The sequence below is a fragment of the Gigantopelta aegis genome, chromosome 10, assembly GCF_016097555.1.
Source record: "Gigantopelta aegis isolate Gae_Host chromosome 10, Gae_host_genome, whole genome shotgun sequence".
Taxonomy (NCBI): domain Eukaryota; kingdom Metazoa; phylum Mollusca; class Gastropoda; order Neomphalida; family Peltospiridae; genus Gigantopelta; species Gigantopelta aegis.
In genome coordinates, this window is record NC_054708.1 from 61,932,684 (window position 1) to 61,951,813 (window position 19,130).

At 38.5% G+C, this 19,130-nt stretch overlaps 1 protein-coding gene across 1 annotated transcript in view; it reads left to right on the forward strand.

Annotated features, from left to right (window-relative positions):
* Positions 1–689: 689 nt before the first annotated feature.
* LOC121384401 (zinc finger MYND domain-containing protein 19-like) overlaps positions 690–19,130 on the forward strand; it is a 50,812-nt gene continuing 32,371 nt past the window's right edge. Inside the window, exons 1-2 of the mRNA XM_041514785.1 lie at positions 690–813; positions 17,135–17,194. Coding sequence (XP_041370719.1) covers positions 763–813; positions 17,135–17,194 — 111 coding nt within the window. The 5' untranslated portion in view covers positions 690–762. The remainder of the gene's footprint in view (positions 814–17,134; positions 17,195–19,130) is intronic.

Below are 19,130 nucleotides of genomic sequence, written 5' to 3' on the forward strand. Positions count from 1 at the left end.
ATGGAGGTCACAACCTCTAGTGTGTGTGAATGGGGAGGGGGCAAACCATAGTTTTACCTTTATTTATATATAGTCTGACATAAAAAAACACAAAAAAAACACGTACAATTTACTCCTCGAGTATAGGGTTGAGTAGAGGGGAGGGGAGGAGGGGTCATAGACCCTTGGCTCAAGCTTTCCCCCGGGCCTGCAAGGAGGACCCAAATTACCACCATTTTGTACGTCCGATTGAGACTACCTGTGACGGCTGCGAGTTTCCTTGTTATTTAAACTAAGTGTCAAAATAATCGTGTTATATCATATACTGGTATATATGACCAACACATAGATATCGTTACTTTATACTAAAAATATATTCCTTCCTTGTATTATCTTTCTTTAATTAATTCATTATATAGGCCTATAAATTGTCCATCCCTCCAATAGCAAACTCTGTAAAAATCGATATGTAGCGTAGTTCATCAGATATGTCAAACATGTAATTATAAATGTAACAGTAGCCATACAGCTGGCGCTTTATCACCGGTATTGTGACATAACAATTTCTTTAGCTTGGTACAACGGTCTGCTTTATAGTAAAAATGTAAATATAACCTTCGACCTTTTGCGGAAATGAGTTTCTTCTCCATTCTGATTGGTCAACCCTTCGCCTCATTCCCACGTGTATAGGAGAGAGAGATAACAAAAGCTAGTACTTCAGCTGACGGGTTTTCGTTGTTGTTATTTTGGCGTGGATATTTATTTATTTTGAACCGAGAATCGATGTCTGGATTTAAATTAGGCATCGTGCGACTAGGACGAGCCGCTGGAAAGGTAAGAAGTGTGTGAGAATCGCGTAAATTCGGTTAAAATAAAAGTCGGCGTATTATCGATTAACGCAGTGGTTGTTAATAAATATTCAGCCACCATCTGACCAGAATCAAAATAACTTGCGTCGGTCGGCGGAGAAAGGAAACAAAGAGTAACTCGATTTGGGGATTATCTCTTTGCTTGCACGTTTTACTGGGGAGAAATAAACGGTTATCTTATGCCTGGTGGGTTGATACGGGTTTATTTGACACAGCCGGGTAACAGTCTTGTGTTCCAAGTAAAGGTGACCCATATTTAGCTGCAGCCAGGTTTTCCAGATGAACGTCAGAACGCGATGAAAATAATTGTGTTGGAAATTCAGCTGTCATTTTCGTGATGTACTCGCTGATATTGCATTCAGGGCTGTTCCACGAAATGGGAGGGGGTGGGAGTCGATGGTTTTCATGTACTACGACACATCACATGATAGAATGAAATTCAATAATTTGGCTATTTTATTTGTATACATTTCTAAAAAATAAATTCTCCTGATTTATTAAGGAAATAAATAGTATAGGCCTACATTTGAAAAAGAACTATTTGCTCTATTTTACTTTTAGTTGATACAGTGTAATTTATTGGTTTGGTTTATTTGTTTAGTATTCAATTGTCCAGAGATTGCATATATAGATATGATACAATACATGGGTTAACTTAGACAAAGGTAGGCCTACTAATTAACCCTTGAAGCAAACATGTTACATTGTAATGATAATGTGACAATGTAACATTTTATCATGATAGTATACATTGTTACACATGAACGTTACATATAAACCTTATTTTTACATGTTCATTTTAATAAAGAAATTTATAAAAAAAAGTTATATATCAAATAATTAAATTATAATGCATTGTTTTAAAATTAAATACTTTGGTATAATATGATACTTATTTACCTCAATATTATAAAATGTGCAGGGTATTACTAAATAGAATGAAACATCGTTGTTTTCACATGTGTTACCTTGATAGACCAGGAAGTCTGGAGGTTGAAATATGGTCCCTGGTTTTCAACACAAAACAATGATGTTTATTTGAACCCATACACTTTTATCTTGAAGTGTTTAGTTGGGGCCCTTCACAATCAAGTTACCCATGTACATGTACCTGTTTATAAAATAATGTATGCAGTATAACAGTCAAGTTACCCATGTACATGTACCTGTTTATAAAATAATGTATGCAGTATAACAGTCAAGTTACCCATGTACATGTACCTGTTTATAAAATAATGTATGCAGTATAACAGTCAAGTTACCCATGTACATGTACCTGTTTATAAAATAATGTATGCAGTATTACAATCAAGTTACCCATGTACATGTACCTGTTTATAAAATAATGTATGCAGTATAACAGTCAAGTTACCCATGTACATGTACCTGTTTATAAAATAATGTATGCAGTATTACAATCAAGTTACCCATGTACATGTACCTGTTTATAAAATAATGTATGCAGTATAACAATAAATACTTTTGAGTTTACAAAAAGTGAAAAACAAAGAGAACACATACCACCATCATTACCCACCATCATCACCCACCATCACCACCACCACAACCACAACCCCTCAAATATACAAAAGTAAAAATACCCTGAAAACAAAAAAACACACAAGAAAAAAAAAGTATGCCTCTCCCAAATATACAATAGGAAAAAACCCCTCCAAAAACCCAACCCCAAGAAAAGAAAGAAAAACAAAGAATATATTAAAGTAAATATTACAGAAAAGGATGAACCCCTAAAATGTTTACTCCTCCTTCAAACCTCCCACCTCAAACAAACACAAAAAAGAGGTTTATTTTGTTTAACGAAACCACTAGAGCACATTGATTTATTAATCATAGGCTATTGGATGTCAAACATTTGGTAATTCTGACACATATACTAGCAATTATACTCTTAGAGAGGAAACCTACTACATTTTTCTATTAGTAGAAAACGATGTTTTATATATGCACCATTCAAACAGAAATAGATAAATAACAAACAACCAAGAACAAGAAGACCCACCCCTATAAATTACAGTCAAGAGAGATTTAGGGTTACAGTGATTTGTGGTACAAGAAACACTTCTTTAAAAGGTTGGCCTGAACAATAGTAGGTGAGCAGTTCAGCCCGTAAAGTTCCTTGTTTCCTTAATGTTCTCCACAGTTAGCCCTGCATTATTATTTTGACCACATGCAAAACATACATGTACTTGCTTTCACACACTGGGCAAATCTGGATCTACTAAACAAGTGCGTCTGACATTCCAAACATATGACATTTACAGTAACAAAAGGCCAGATTGCATGTATGTACATCTAGTAGCAAGACCATGGCAACTGGGGTGGGGGAACTGTGGTGGTGGTGGGGTGGGGAAGAGAAGGGGGACTGTGTCTTTGCCCTCCACTCAAGGACAAAAATGTACTCTTTTGTCCTGGTCTATGTAAATAAAGGTAAAAATATGGCTTGTGCCCCATCCCTCCCACTATAGAGGTTGTATCCTATTAATAGGTACTACTCCAGATATCCTTCCTAAGGGCCTGAGTGGTAGCATATATTTGGCCTCGGTGGTGCAGTGGTTAAGCCATTGGACTACATGCATGCTGGTAGGTACAGGCTTCACAGCCCGCTACCATCTCCAACCCAGAGCGAGTTCTTAAGGGCGGTAGGTGTAAGGCCACTACACCCTCTTCCCTTTCACTAAACAACTAACCCACTGTCCTGGACAGACAGCCCAGATAGCTGATGTGTGTGCCCAGGACAGCGTGCTTGAACCTTAAATAAGTTGAAATGAAAGGTGACAGGGAGGTGGATGTGAGTGGGTCTTTTAGTTTTAAAAAATATATTTTCCGGTGAAGCATGACCTCAATCCCCCTACAAACTTCTTTCCCACAGTTTAGATGTCCCCACACCTGCACATGTGCCTGAGCTGTCCTACTTGGGGGGGGGGGGGAACAAAAATAGGACTGACAATACTGGGATAATTAAGGAATAGTGTGGAATACTAGGCTAACTATGCTATTTGCCAGATTTTGCAACTTTTAAAAACAATTGGCAAATTTCTTTTAATTTTGGTGAACCAATTTAATGTAATTATTGATATTTTGTTGCAAATTAAAGTGTGTTTTTGCAAGTTTTGAAGTTTAATAATAGATAATTTGGCAAAATGTGTCTGCTCGCCCAGAGTTAGCCCTTCTGGTTCCATGTGAGGATTTTTGGTAAGTACTCTAAATGAGTTTTCAAATGTACTCAGTCACTGCAAAGTCAGTCCCAACAAGTACAGTGTATCTTTTTATATGTTATAACACAATGTTCCTGTCATATAGTTTGACTAAATGTGTTAAGATACCAAATACATGTAACTATAGTTCAAAAGAGGCGGGCCATAGCCCAGTGGTAAAGCGCTTGCACAGAATAGCAGAATAGCCACATCCACTCTTTCTCATTCCACAGAATAGCAGAATAGCCACATCCACTCTTTCTCATTCCACAGAATAGCAGAATAGCCACATCCACTCTTTTTCATTCATCCTGATGTACAATGAAAGTGGTTTCATTCCCAGAGTCCTAAATTATTCTTATTGAACATCAATTCTGAAACCTTCTCTTCAGCCCTGCCTGATCCTTGAAAACAATATTAATGCACAGCAGTGATTTAATTTAACCATAAGCTACATGTACTGTACATGTATTAAAATTGATTTCAAAACCCAACCTGTTGGAGAGGGGTATAGCTCAGTTGTAGAGTGAACACCTGTTTCATGGGTTCTAGGTTTAATCTGCCATGGCGGATTCATCAGGTTTTAATCCTGTCTCAGCTTAGTGTTCCACCACTGGTAACAGATGTATCAAAGTCCACGACTGTACCTTTCTCCATTCAGCCTGCAACTCAGGTTTAGAGTCAGCATGGTATGTTCAAAGTTGTTTGTACTGTCCTGCCTAGAGCCATTGGGCTATTTCTCATTCCAGCCAATGCACCACAACTGGTACATGTATAGCAAAGCCTGTGGTATGTGCTGTCCTGTCTGTGGGATGGTGCATATAAAAGATCCCTTGCTACTCATGGAAACTGAGTGGGTTTCCTCTCTAAGACTATATGTCAAAATTACCAAATGTTTGACATCCAATAGCGGGTGATTACAAAATCAATGTGCTCTAGTGCCTGCACATTGGCAATAACTGACAGACCACAATTAGTAGTCTGTGGCTACCAATATACCTGTAGCTACCAATATACCTGTAGCTACCAATATACCTGTAGCTACCAATATACCTGTAGCTACATACAACTATAGTGCTTCCCTCAGGGAGTTTACTACAAGTTATTTATTTCTGAGCTGATTGTTTTCTAAATTGCAAACAAAAATAGCTTTTTTATTTATTTCCAAAACACTTTTTACTTTCTTGTTACATCAAACCAAACTAAGATCAGCAATTAAGGATTCATAAATGAATGAATGAATAACTGTTTAACGACACCCGAGCACAACAAATACATTGGCTATTGGCTGTCAAAGTAAGGTTCTGTGGAATATCAGGTAAATATGTAGTTTGTCCCTGAAATCAATCATGATAATATTTTATGAAGAGCTTTTGAGATCTTGCCCCTTTCAATATATATATATATATATATTTACTAATTTAAACTATTTTGGAAATTTAATTTTTTTGTCTTATAAATTTATAGTTGAAATAAATGTTCTTACCAGAGGGTTCATGTGCACCCAATATACCCCCTCTGTGTGTTCTGTGGGTGGAATTTAGCTCAGTTGTTCGAGTGCTCATCTGAGGTGCTTGCATTGCAGGATCGAACCACCTCAGTGGGTCCATTCAACTGGTGGCACCACAACTGTTCAAAGGCCATGGTATGTGCTATCCAGTCTGTAGGATGGTGCATATAAAAGATCCCTTGCTATACTAATGACAAAATGTAGCAGGTTCCTCTCTAAGACTGTAGGTCAGAATTACCAAATGTTTGACATCCAATAGCCAATGTTTAATTAATCAATGTGCTCTAGTAGTGTTGTTAAACAAAATAACCTATAATTGTATGTTCTGGCCTAAATAAACATGTAGGTTAGGAATGGCTATGTTTTGTAGTCATGGTGACACTGACACTTACATGTATATTGCACCTAATTGATAAACAAATAAACTATCCATTGTATGGTCCATACATATGATATATTACTGACCTAATAATCATTGGATTGACTTTACACTGAGAGTCTCAGAGACTGAAAACTGATTTTATAATTGTACATTCACATGTATTTTCAAATCAAATTTAATAACTTAACAAAAAAATAAAATATATATAGTTCTGTCTTATACATGTATACATGTAGCAAAATATTTATCTTGTCCTTGGAATGTAAATTTAGATTGATAAGAACAAAGTTCCACAAGCTGTGCTGTGTTGATAGGGACTGCCTAGCCTGTGTTCTGTGTCAACAGGCCCTATTGTCCCAGGACAGCTGGGCCTGAACAGAGGGATATCACACATGGTCAGTCTTGGTGTCAGTGAACACCTGCAAATTGGATTGACCCCTTACAGGTGTTTTCTTAATTACACAGAAAACAGGTCCAACCTGGTTTTCATAAAATGCTGCCTGGTATGGAACTTACAGTGGTTGAGACATTGTGTTTAATTTTATAAACACAAAAATATGATAAGATTATATTTTCTGCTCTTCAATTAATTAAAGAATGTCTGGCCTGCTGGACTTCGTCTCCAGGAGAGCATGCTTGAACCTTAACTGGATATAAGAACGCCAGTTATCATAATAAAGTTGAAGTAAAGTAAAGTATAGCACTTAGTCTGCACTTTATATGGATTGAGATTTTAAAATGTTTTTATGATAAAATTACACGGATGAAAATTATACATGTTAGTAAACTTAGCTGAAAAAAATATGTGCTGATCGAGCCAGTTGCTCCCCAAATAAACAAAGAAAGAAAAGAAAGAAATGTTTTATTTAATGACGTGCTCAACACATTTTATTTACGTTTATATGGCGTCAGACATATGGTTATGAACCACACAGATATTGAAAGAGGAAACCCACTGTCACCACTTCATTGGCTACTCTTTTCGATTAGCAGCAAGGGATCTTTTATATGCACCATCCTGCAGACAAGGTAGTACATACCACGGCCTTTGATATACCAGTCCTGGTGCACTGGCTGGAACGAGAAATAGCCAAATAGGCCCACCGATGGGGATTGATTGCAGACCGACCGCGCATCGAGTGATTGCTTTACCACTGGGCTACGTCCCGCCCCAACCCAAATAAACAAGCTAATTAGAAATATTTTAAAGTGTTATTAAAGAAACATTCCTTTCCTATTCTCTGTGACTATATAAAAGTTTGTTTTGTTTAACAACACCACTAGAGCACATTGATTTATTAATCATCAGCTATGGAATGTCAAACATTTGGTAATCTTGACATATAGTCTTAGAGAGGAAACTCACAACATTTTTCCATTAGTAACAAGGGATCTTTTAAATGCACTACCCCACATACAGGACAGCACATACCACAACCTTTGATATGCCAGTTGTGGTGCACTGGCTGAAATGAGCAATCGTCCAAATGGCCCACCAACGGATCGATTCCAGAGTGACCACTGGGCTACGTCCTGCCCCATAAGCAGACATACAGGTTCCTAGTGTATAGGGCTGTTAAGTCTATGTGGCTATACACTAAACATAGACATCAAGCAGTCATTAACAGATGAATGTGAGAGATATACATACAGGTTCCTAGTGTATAGGGCTGTTAAGTCTATGTGGCTATACACTAAACATAGACATCAAGCAGTCGTGAACAGATGAATGTAGCAGATATACATACAGGTTCCTAGTGTATAGGGCTGTTAAGTCTATGTGGCTATACACTAAACATAGACATCAAGCAGTCGTGAACAGATGGATGTGGCAGATATACATACAGGTTCCTAGTGTATAGGGCTGTTAAGTCTATGTGGCTATACACTAAACATAGACATCAAGCAGTCATTAACAGATGAATGTGGCAGATATACATACAGGTTCCTAGTGTATAGGGCTGTTAAGTCTATGTGGCTATACACTAAACATAGACATCAAGCAGTCGTGAACAGATGAATGTGGCAGATATACATACAGGTTCCTAGTGTATAGGGCTGTTAAGTCTATGTGGCTATACACTAAACATAGACATCAAGCAGTCATGAACAGATGAATGTGGCAGATATACATACAGGTTCCTAGTGTATAGGGCTGTTAAGTCTATGTGGCTATACACTAAACATAGACATCAAGCAGTCGTGAACAGATGAATGTGGCAGATATACATACAGGTTCCTAGTGTATAGGGCTGTTAAGTCTATGTGGCTATACACTAAACATAGACATCAAGCAGTCGTGAACAGATGAATGTAGCAGATATACATACAGGTTCCTAGTGTATAGGGCTGTTAAGTCTATGTGGCTATACACTAAACATAGACATCAAGCAGTCGTGAACAGATGAATGTGGCAGATTTACATACAGGTTCCTAGTGTATAGGGCTGTTAAGTCTATGTGGCTATACACTAAACATAGACATCAAGCAGTCATGAACAGATGAATGTGGGAGATATACATACAGGTTCCTAGTGTATAGGGCTGTTAAGTCTATGTGGCTATACACTAAACATAGACATCAAGCAGTCGTGAACAGATGAATGTAGCAGATATACATACAGGTTCCTAGTGTATAGGGCTGTTAAGTCTATGTGGCTATACACTAAACATAGACATCAAGCAGTCGTGAACAGATGAATGTGGCAGATATACATACAGGTTCCTAGTGTATAGGGCTGTTAAGTCTATGTGGCTATACACTAAACATAGACATCAAGCAGTCGTGAACAGATGAATGTAGCAGATATACATACAGGTTCCTAGTGTATAGGGCTGTTAAGTCTATGTGGCTATACACTAAACATAGACATCAAGCAGTCATGAACAGATGAATGTGGCAGATATACATACAGGTTCCTAGTGTATAGGGCTGTTAAGTCTATGTGGCTATACACTAAACATAGACATCAAGCAGTCGTGAACAGATGAATGTGGCAGATATACATACAGGTTCCTAGTGTATAGGGCTGTTAAGTCTATGTGGCTATACACTAAACATAGACATCAAGCAGTCTTGAACAGATGAATGTAGCAGATATACATACAGGTTCCTAGTGTATAGGGCTGTTAAGTCTATGTGGCTGTACACTAAACATAGACATCAAGCAGTCATGAACAGATGAATGTGGCAGATTTACATACAGGTTCCTAGTGTATAGGGCTGTTAAGTCTATGTGGCTATACACTAAACATAGACATCAAGCAGTCGTGAACAGATGAATGTGGCAGATATACATACAGGTTCCTAGTGTATAGGGCTGTTAAGTCTATGTGGCTATACACTAAACATAGACATCAAGCAGTCGTGAACAGATGAATGTAGCAGATATACATACAGGTTCCTAGTGTATAGGGCTGTTAAGTCTATGTGGCTATACACTAAACATAGACATCAAGCAGTCATGAACAGATGAATGTGGCAGATATACATACAGGTTCCTAGTGTATAGGGCTGTTAAGTCTATGTGGCTATACACTAAACATAGACATCAAGCAGTCGTGAACAGATGAATGTGGCAGATATACATACAGGTTCCTAGTGTATAGGGCTGTTAAGTCTATGTGGCTATACACTAAACATAGACATCAAGCAGTCGTGAACAGATGAATGTGGCAGATATACATACAGGTTCCTAGTGTATAGGGCTGTTAAGTCTATGTGGCTATACACTAAACATAGACATCAAGCAGTCGTGAACAGATGAATGTGGGAGATATACAAACAGGTTCCTAGTGTATAGGGCTGTTAAGTCTATGTGGCTATACACTAAACATAGACATCAAGCAGTTGTGAACAGATGAATGTGGGAGATATACAAACAGGTTCCTAGTGTATAGGGCTGTTAAGTCTATGTGGCTATACACTAAACATAGACATCAAGCAGTCATGAACAGATGAATGTGGGAGATATACATACAGGTTCCTAGTGTATAGGGCTGTTAAGTCTATGTGGCTATACACTAAACATAGACATCAAGCAGTCGTGAACAGATGAATGTAGCAGATATACATACAGGTTCCTAGTGTATAGGGCTGTTAAGTCTATGTGGCTATACACTAAACATAGACATCAAGCAGTCGTGAACAGATGAATGTGGCAGATATACATACAGGTTCCTAGTGTATAGGGCTGTTAAGTCTATGTGGCTATACACTAAACATAGACATCAAGCAGTCGTGAACAGATGAATGTAGCAGATATACATACAGGTTCCTAGTGTATAGGGCTGTTAAGTCTATGTGGCTATACACTAAACATAGACATCAAGCAGTCATGAACAGATGAATGTGGCAGATATACATACAGGTTCCTAGTGTATAGGGCTGTTAAGTCTATGTGGCTATACACTAAACATAGACATCAAGCAGTCGTGAACAGATGAATGTGGCAGATATACATACAGGTTCCTAGTGTATAGGGCTGTTAAGTCTATGTGGCTATACACTAAACATAGACATCAAGCAGTCTTGAACAGATGAATGTAGCAGATATACATACAGGTTCCTAGTGTATAGGGCTGTTAAGTCTATGTGGCTATACACTAAACATAGACATCAAGCAGTCATGAACAGATGAATGTGGCAGATTTACATACAGGTTCCTAGTGTATAGGGCTGTTAAGTCTATGTGGCTATACACTAAACATAGACATCAAGCAGTCGTGAACAGATGAATGTGGCAGATATACATACAGGTTCCTAGTGTATAGGGCTGTTAAGTCTATGTGGCTATACACTAAACATAGACATCAAGCAGTCGTGAACAGATGAATGTAGCAGATATACATACAGGTTCCTAGTGTATAGGGCTGTTAAGTCTATGTGGCTATACACTAAACATAGACATCAAGCAGTCATGAACAGATGAATGTGGCAGATATACATACAGGTTCCTAGTGTATAGGGCTGTTAAGTCTATGTGGCTATACACTAAACATAGACATCAAGCAGTCGTGAACAGATGAATGTGGCAGATATACATACAGGTTCCTAGTGTATAGGGCTGTTAAGTCTATGTGGCTATACACTAAACATAGACATCAAGCAGTCGTGAACAGATGAATGTGGCAGATATACATACAGGTTCCTAGTGTATAGGGCTGTTAAGTCTATGTGGCTATACACTAAACATAGACATCAAGCAGTCGTGAACAGATGAATGTGGGAGATATACAAACAGGTTCCTAGTGTATAGGGCTGTTAAGTCTATGTGGCTATACACTAAACATAGACATCAAGCAGTTGTGAACAGATGAATGTGGGAGATATACAAACAGGTTCCTAGTGTATAGGGCTGTTAAGTCTATGTGGCTATACACTAAACATAGACATCAAGCAGTCGTGAACAGATGAATGTGGCAGATATACATACAGAGGTTCCTAGTGTATAGGGCTGTTAAGTCTATGTGGCTATACACTAAACATAGACATCAAGCAGTCGTGAACAGATGGATGTGGCAGATATACATACAGGTTCCTAGTGTATAGGGCTGTTAAGTCTATGTGGCTATACACTAAACATAGACATCAAGCAGTCGTGAACAGATGGATGTGGCAGATATACATACAGGTTCCTAGTGTATAGGGCTGTTAAGTCTATGTGGCTATACACTAAACATAGACATCAAGCAGTCGTGAACAGATGAATGTAGCAGATATACATACAGGTTCCTAGTGTATAGGGCTGTTAAGTCTATGTGGCTATACACTAAACATAGACATCAAGCAGTCGTGAACAGATGGATGTGGCAGATATACATACAGGTTCCTAGTGTATAGGGCTGTTAAGTCTATGTGGCTATACACTAAACATAGACATCAAGCAGTCATTAACAGATGAATGTGGCAGATATACATACAGGTTCCTAGTGTATAGGGCTGTTAAGTCTATGTGGCTATACACTAAACATAGACATCAAGCAGTCGTGAACAGATGAATGTGGCAGATATACATACAGGTTCCTAGTGTATAGGGCTGTTAAGTCTATGTGGCTATACACTAAACATAGACATCAAGCAGTCATGAACAGATGAATGTGGCAGATATACATACAGGTTCCTAGTGTATAGGGCTGTTAAGTCTATGTGGCTATACACTAAACATAGACATCAAGCAGTCGTGAACAGATGAATGTGGCAGATATACATACAGGTTCCTAGTGTATAGGGCTGTTAAGTCTATGTGGCTATACACTAAACATAGACATCAAGCAGTCGTGAACAGATGAATGTAGCAGATATACATACAGGTTCCTAGTGTATAGGGCTGTTAAGTCTATGTGGCTATACACTAAACATAGACATCAAGCAGTCGTGAACAGATGAATGTGGCAGATTTACATACAGGTTCCTAGTGTATAGGGCTGTTAAGTCTATGTGGCTATACACTAAACATAGACATCAAGCAGTCGTGAACAGATGAATGTGGCAGATATACATACAGGTTCCTAGTGTATAGGGCTGTTAAGTCTATGTGGCTATACACTAAACATAGACATCAAGCAGTCGTGAACAGATGTTCCTAATGTGTTAAGTCTAGCTATACACTAAACATAGACATCAAGCATACATACAGGTTCCTAGTGTATAGGGCTGTTAAGTCTATGTGGCTATACACTAAACATAGACATCAAGCAGTCGTGAACAGATGAATGTGGCAGATATACATACAGGTTCCTAGTGTATAGGGCTGTTAAGTCTATGTGGCTATACACTAAACATAGACATCAAGCAGTCGTGAACAGATGAATGTGGCAGATATACATACAGGTTCCTAGTGTATAGGGCTGTTAAGTCTATGTGGCTATACACTAAACATAGACATCAAGCAGTCGTGAACAGATGAATGTGGCAGATATACATACAGGTTCCTAGTGTATAGGGCTGTTAAGTCTATGTGGCTATACACTAAACATAGACATCAAGCAGTCGTGAACAGATGAATGTGGCAGATATACATACAGGTTCCTAGTGTATAGGGCTGTTAAGTCTATGTGGCTATACACTAAACATAGACATCAAGCAGTCGTGAACAGATGAATGTGGCAGATATACATACAGGTTCCTAGTGTATAGGGCTGTTAAGTCTATGTGGCTATACACTAAACATAGACATCAAGCAGTCGTGAACAGATGAATGTGGCAGATATACATACAGGTTCCTAGTGTATAGGGCTGTTAAGTCTATGTGGCTATACACTAAACATAGACATCAAGCAGTCGTGAACAGATGAATGTGGCAGATATACATACAGGTTCCTAGTGTATAGGGCTGTTAAGTCTATGTGGCTATACACTAAACATAGACATCAAGCAGTCGTGAACAGATGAATGTGGCAGATATACATACAGGTTCCTAGTGTATAGGGCTGTTAAGTCTATGTGGCTATACACTAAACATAGACATCAAGCAGTCGTGAACAGATGAATGTGGCAGATATACATACAGGTTCCTAGTGTATAGGGCTGTTAAGTCTATGTGGCTATACACTAAACATAGACATCAAGCAGTCGTGAACAGATGAATGTGGCAGATATACATACAGGTTCCTAGTGTATAGGGCTGTTAAGTCTATGTGGCTATACACTAAACATAGACATCAAGCAGTCGTGAACAGATGAATGTGGCAGATATACATACAGGTTCCTAGTGTATAGGGCTGTTAAGTCTATGTGGCTATACACTAAACATAGACATCAAGCAGTCGTGAACAGATGAATGTGGCAGATATACATACAGGTTCCTAGTGTATAGGGCTGTTAAGTCTATGTGGCTATACACTAAACATAGACATCAAGCAGTCGTGAACAGATGAATGTGGCAGATATACATACAGGTTCCTAGTGTATAGGGCTGTTAAGTCTATGTGGCTATACACTAAACATAGACATCAAGCAGTCGTGAACAGATGAATGTGGCAGATATACATACAGGTTCCTAGTGTATAGGGCTGTTAAGTCTATGTGGCTATACACTAAACATAGACATCAAGCAGTCGTGAACAGATGAATGTGGCAGATATACATACAGGTTCCTAGTGTATAGGGCTGTTAAGTCTATGTGGCTATACACTAAACATAGACATCAAGCAGTCGTGAACAGATGAATGTGGCAGATATACATACAGGTTCCTAGTGTATAGGGCTGTTAAGTCTATGTGGCTATACACTAAACATAGACATCAAGCAGTCGTGAACAGATGAATGTGGCAGATATACATACAGGTTCCTAGTGTATAGGGCTGTTAAGTCTATGTGGCTATACACTAAACATAGACATCAAGCAGTCGTGAACAGATGAATGTGGCAGATATACATACAGGTTCCTAGTGTATAGGGCTGTTAAGTCTATGTGGCTATACACTAAACATAGACATCAAGCAGTCGTGAACAGATGAATGTGGCAGATATACATACAGGTTCCTAGTGTATAGGGCTGTTAAGTCTATGTGGCTATACACTAAACATAGACATCAAGCAGTCGTGAACAGATGAATGTGGGAGATATACATACAGGTTCCTAGTGTATAGGGCTGTTAAGTCTATGTGGCTATACACTAAACATAGACATCAAGCAGTCGTGAACAGATGAATGTGGCAGATATACATACAGGTTCCTAGTGTATAGGGCTGTTAAGTCTATGTGGCTATACACTAAACATAGACATCAAGCAGTCGTGAACAGATGAATGTGGCAGATATACATACAGGTTCCTAGTGTATAGGGCTGTTAAGTCTATGTGGCTATACACTAAACATAGACATCAAGCAGTCGTGAACAGATGAATGTGGCAGATATACATACAGGTTCCTAGTGTATAGGGCTGTTAAGTCTATGTGGCTATACACTAAACATAGACATCAAGCAGTCATGAACAGATGAATGTGGCAGATATACATACAGGTTCCTAGTGTATAGGGCTGTTAAGTCTATGTGGCTATACACTAAACATAGACATCAAGCAGTCGTGAACAGATGAATGTGGCAGATATACATACAGGTTCCTAGTGTATAGGGCTGTTAAGTCTATGTGGCTATACACTAAACATAGACATCAAGCAGTCGTGAACAGATGAATGTGGCAGATATACATACAGGTTCCTAGTGTATAGGGCTGTTAAGTCTATGTGGCTATACACTAAACATAGACATCAAGCAGTCGTGAACAGATGAATGTGGCAGATATACATACAGGTTCCTAGTGTATAGGGCTGTTAAGTCTATGTGGCTATACACTAAACATAGACATCAAGCAGTCGTGAACAGATGAATGTGGCAGATATACATACAGGTTCCTAGTGTATAGGGCTGTTAAGTCTATGTGGCTATACACTAAACATAGACATCAAGCAGTCGTGAACAGATGAATGTGGCAGATATACATACAGGTTCCTAGTGTATAGGGCTGTTAAGTCTATGTGGCTATACACTAAACATAGACATCAAGCAGTCGTGAACAGATGAATGTGGCAGATATACATACAGGTTCCTAGTGTATAGGGCTGTTAAGTCTATGTGGCTATACACTAAACATAGACATCAAGCAGTCGTGAACAGATGAATGTGAGAGATATACATACAGGTTCCTAGTGTATAGGGCTGTTAAGTCTATGTGGCTATACACTGGGCATAGACATCAAGCAGTCATGAACAGATGAATGTGGCAGATATACATGTAGGTTCCTAGTGTATAGGGCTGTTAAGTCTATGTGGCTATACACTGGGCATATACATCAAGCAGTCGTGAACAGATGAATGTGGCAGATATACATGTAGGTTCCTAGTGTATAGGGCTGTTAAGTCTATGTGGCTATACACTGAGCGTAGACATCAAGCAGTCGTGAACAGATGAATGTGGCAGATATACATACAGGTTCCTAGTGTATAGGGCTGTTAAGTCTATGTGGCTATACACTAAACATAGACATCAAGCAGTCGTGAACAGATGAATGTAGCAGATATACATACAGGTTCCTAGTGTATAGGGCTGTTAAGTCTATGTGGCTATACACTAAACATAGACATCAAGCAGTCATGAACAGATGAATGTGGCAGATATACATACAGGTTCCTAGTGTATAGGGCTGTTAAGTCTATGTGGCTATACACTAAACATAGACATCAAGCAGTCGTGAACAGATGAATGTGAGAGAGATACATACAGGTTCCTAGTGTATAGGGCTGTTAAGTCTATGTGGCTATACACTAAACATAGACATCAAGCAGTCGTGAACAGATGGATGTGGCAGATATACATACAGGTTCCTAGTGTATAGGGCTGTTAAGTCTATTTTGCTATACACTAAACATAGACATCAAGCAGTCGTGAACAGATGGATGTGGGAGATATACATACAGGTTCCTAGTGTATAGGGCTGTTAAGTCTATGTGACTATACACTAAACAGAGACATCAAACAGTCATGAACAGATGAATGTGGGAGCTATACATGTAGGTTCCTAGTGTATAGGGCTGTTAAGTCTATGTGGCTATACACTGGGCATAGACATCAAGCAGTCATGAACAGATGAATGTGGCAGATATACATGTAGGTTCCTAGTGTATAGGGCTGTTAAGTCTATGTGGCTATACACTGAGCGTAGACATCAAGCAGTCGTGAACAGATGAATGTGGCAGATATACATGTAGGTTCCCAGTGTATGGTGATGTTGAATCTTAATAGAAAATAAATAATAAAGAAAAGTTCTGTTGTAATGATTAACGAAACGTAATTGAATTAGTTTAATATAGAACTGGCTTAGGATTCAGTATCTTATGTTTAAAAATAATGAATATATGTCCTGGTTTATAGTGATCTGTCTAAACTGGACCCTGATTTGACAGAATCCTGTCAAAACCGACCATGTTTCATGGTCCCAAGTTTTATAAATTGTAAAACACAACCCTCTAAACACTGGATCCTGTGTAAATTGGATAAATATTAGATCTCTGAGGTGATCTGGTTTAGACAGGTTTCATTGTGTGTATGTGTATGTGTATGTGTGTACGTGTATGTATGTATGTGTATGTGTATGTGTATATGTATATATGTATATGTATACATGTATAACTTGTTTATCTTTCTTCGTTTTGTGACAAACGTTTTTTCCTTTTCAGACAAAGTATGCTCTGCTCGATGAACGTGACATATCTCTGGTTGAACAGTTTGCATTCGAGGTAAGATCAACTGGTCTTATATTTAAGATGGAGTATTATTCATATGTGTCAGATATTTGTAGGATAAATTATGTTTGTTTAAACAACAACGAGTACTCTGTATAATCAATGTTTGACATGTAAGGTTCAAATGTGACTGTTAAAAAAAGTTAAAAGTTTGTTTTGTTTAATGACAGCACTAGTATAGATGGGTGGAACGTAGTCCAGTGGTAAAGCGCTTGTTTGATGCGTGGTCGGTTTAGGATCGATCCCTGTTGGTGGCCCCATTGGGCTATTTCTCGTTCCATCCAGTGCTCCACATCTGGTGTAACAAAGGCTGTGGGATGTACTATCCTGTCTGTGAGATGGTGCATATGAAAGATTCCTTGCGGCTAATCAAAAAGAGTAGCCCATGAAGTGGTGACAGCAGTTTTCTCTTTCAATATCTGTGTGGTCCTTAACCATGTCTGATGCCATATAACTGTAAATAAAATGTGTTGAGTAAGTCGTTAAATAAAAACATTACCTTCCTTCCAGACTATAGAGCACATTGATTTGTTAATCATCGGCTATTGGAAAGGAAAATGTTTTATTTAACAATGCACTCAACACATTTTATTTACGGTTAAATGGCGTCAGACATATGGTTAAGGACCACACAGATATTGAGAGAAGAAACACGTTATCGCCACTTCATGGGCTACTCTTTTCGATTAGCAGCAAGGGATCTTTTATATGCACCATCCCACAGGTAGGATAGTACATACCACATCCTTTGTTATACCAGTTTTGGAGCACTGGCTGGAATGAGAAATAGCCCATTGGGGCCACTGATGGGGATCGATCCTAGACGGACCGTGCATTAAGTGAATGCTTTACCACTGGGCTACGTCCCACCCTGGCTATTGGATGTCAAACATCTGGTAATGTCGGCATACAGTCTTAGAGAGGAAACCCGTTAAATATTTACATTAGTAGTAAGGAATCTTTTGTATGCACCATCCCACAGAATGGATAGAACATACCACAGCCTTTGGTATACCAGTTGTGGTGCACCAGCTAGTAGCTGGAACAAGAAATAGCTTAATGGGCCCACCGACAGGGATCGATCCCAGACTGATCGTGTATCAGGCGAGCGATTTACCACTGGACTACATGTACTTCCCACCCATTCAAATGTGGCTGATCACACACACCCTCCTTAGATCCACCCGGGCTACATTTACATGTAGTTTTAGTTGAAACATTAAAATAATGCCTAAAACATTGTGCATTTCCGGGAATGCGACTGTACCTAGAAAAAAGGGCTAATTCTAAAAAAAAATGTCTTGATTTTTGAAATGTAGAGTTGAATGTAGTATAAAAAGTAAAAAATCCGACCTATGCTGCCTATCTTTTTTGTGACCAGTGTGTATCCGTTGATCAGAATTTTTTGTCTCAAACTCAATGGAAAAAAAAGCTTTTCAAAGCTTTTCTCCTAATAAGTAGCCCCTCACTTTGTGCAGATGTGGTGATATTACAGGTATATAAAACAAGCTGGCGTTGACTTCTTGTAACCAGCTTCACAGGTGGTGTGAGTTACCAGGCAAGATTAAAACACTTACATGCATGTCGGACAAGAACTGAAAGTTGACTTTTCATTATGTATGCTGAACAGACAGATGCATGACCACATGGGGCTGGGAGATCAGCTATCCATATTTCGTTATTACATTGAGACCAACGAAATATTAATTAAAATAACTGTAATAACACTCTTGAAGTATGCTGCTACAGTATTATTATTAATTTTCAGTACTGAATACCAGGGAATAACCTGACATTGCAGGTGTTTTAAATTAAAAACATATTTTATTACATACTCATTTAATCTTACTATAATAGTAATAAAGACAATTCTGACTGTGCAATAAAAAATATTTTATTGAACATATGTGTGATACAAAATCTTGCATGC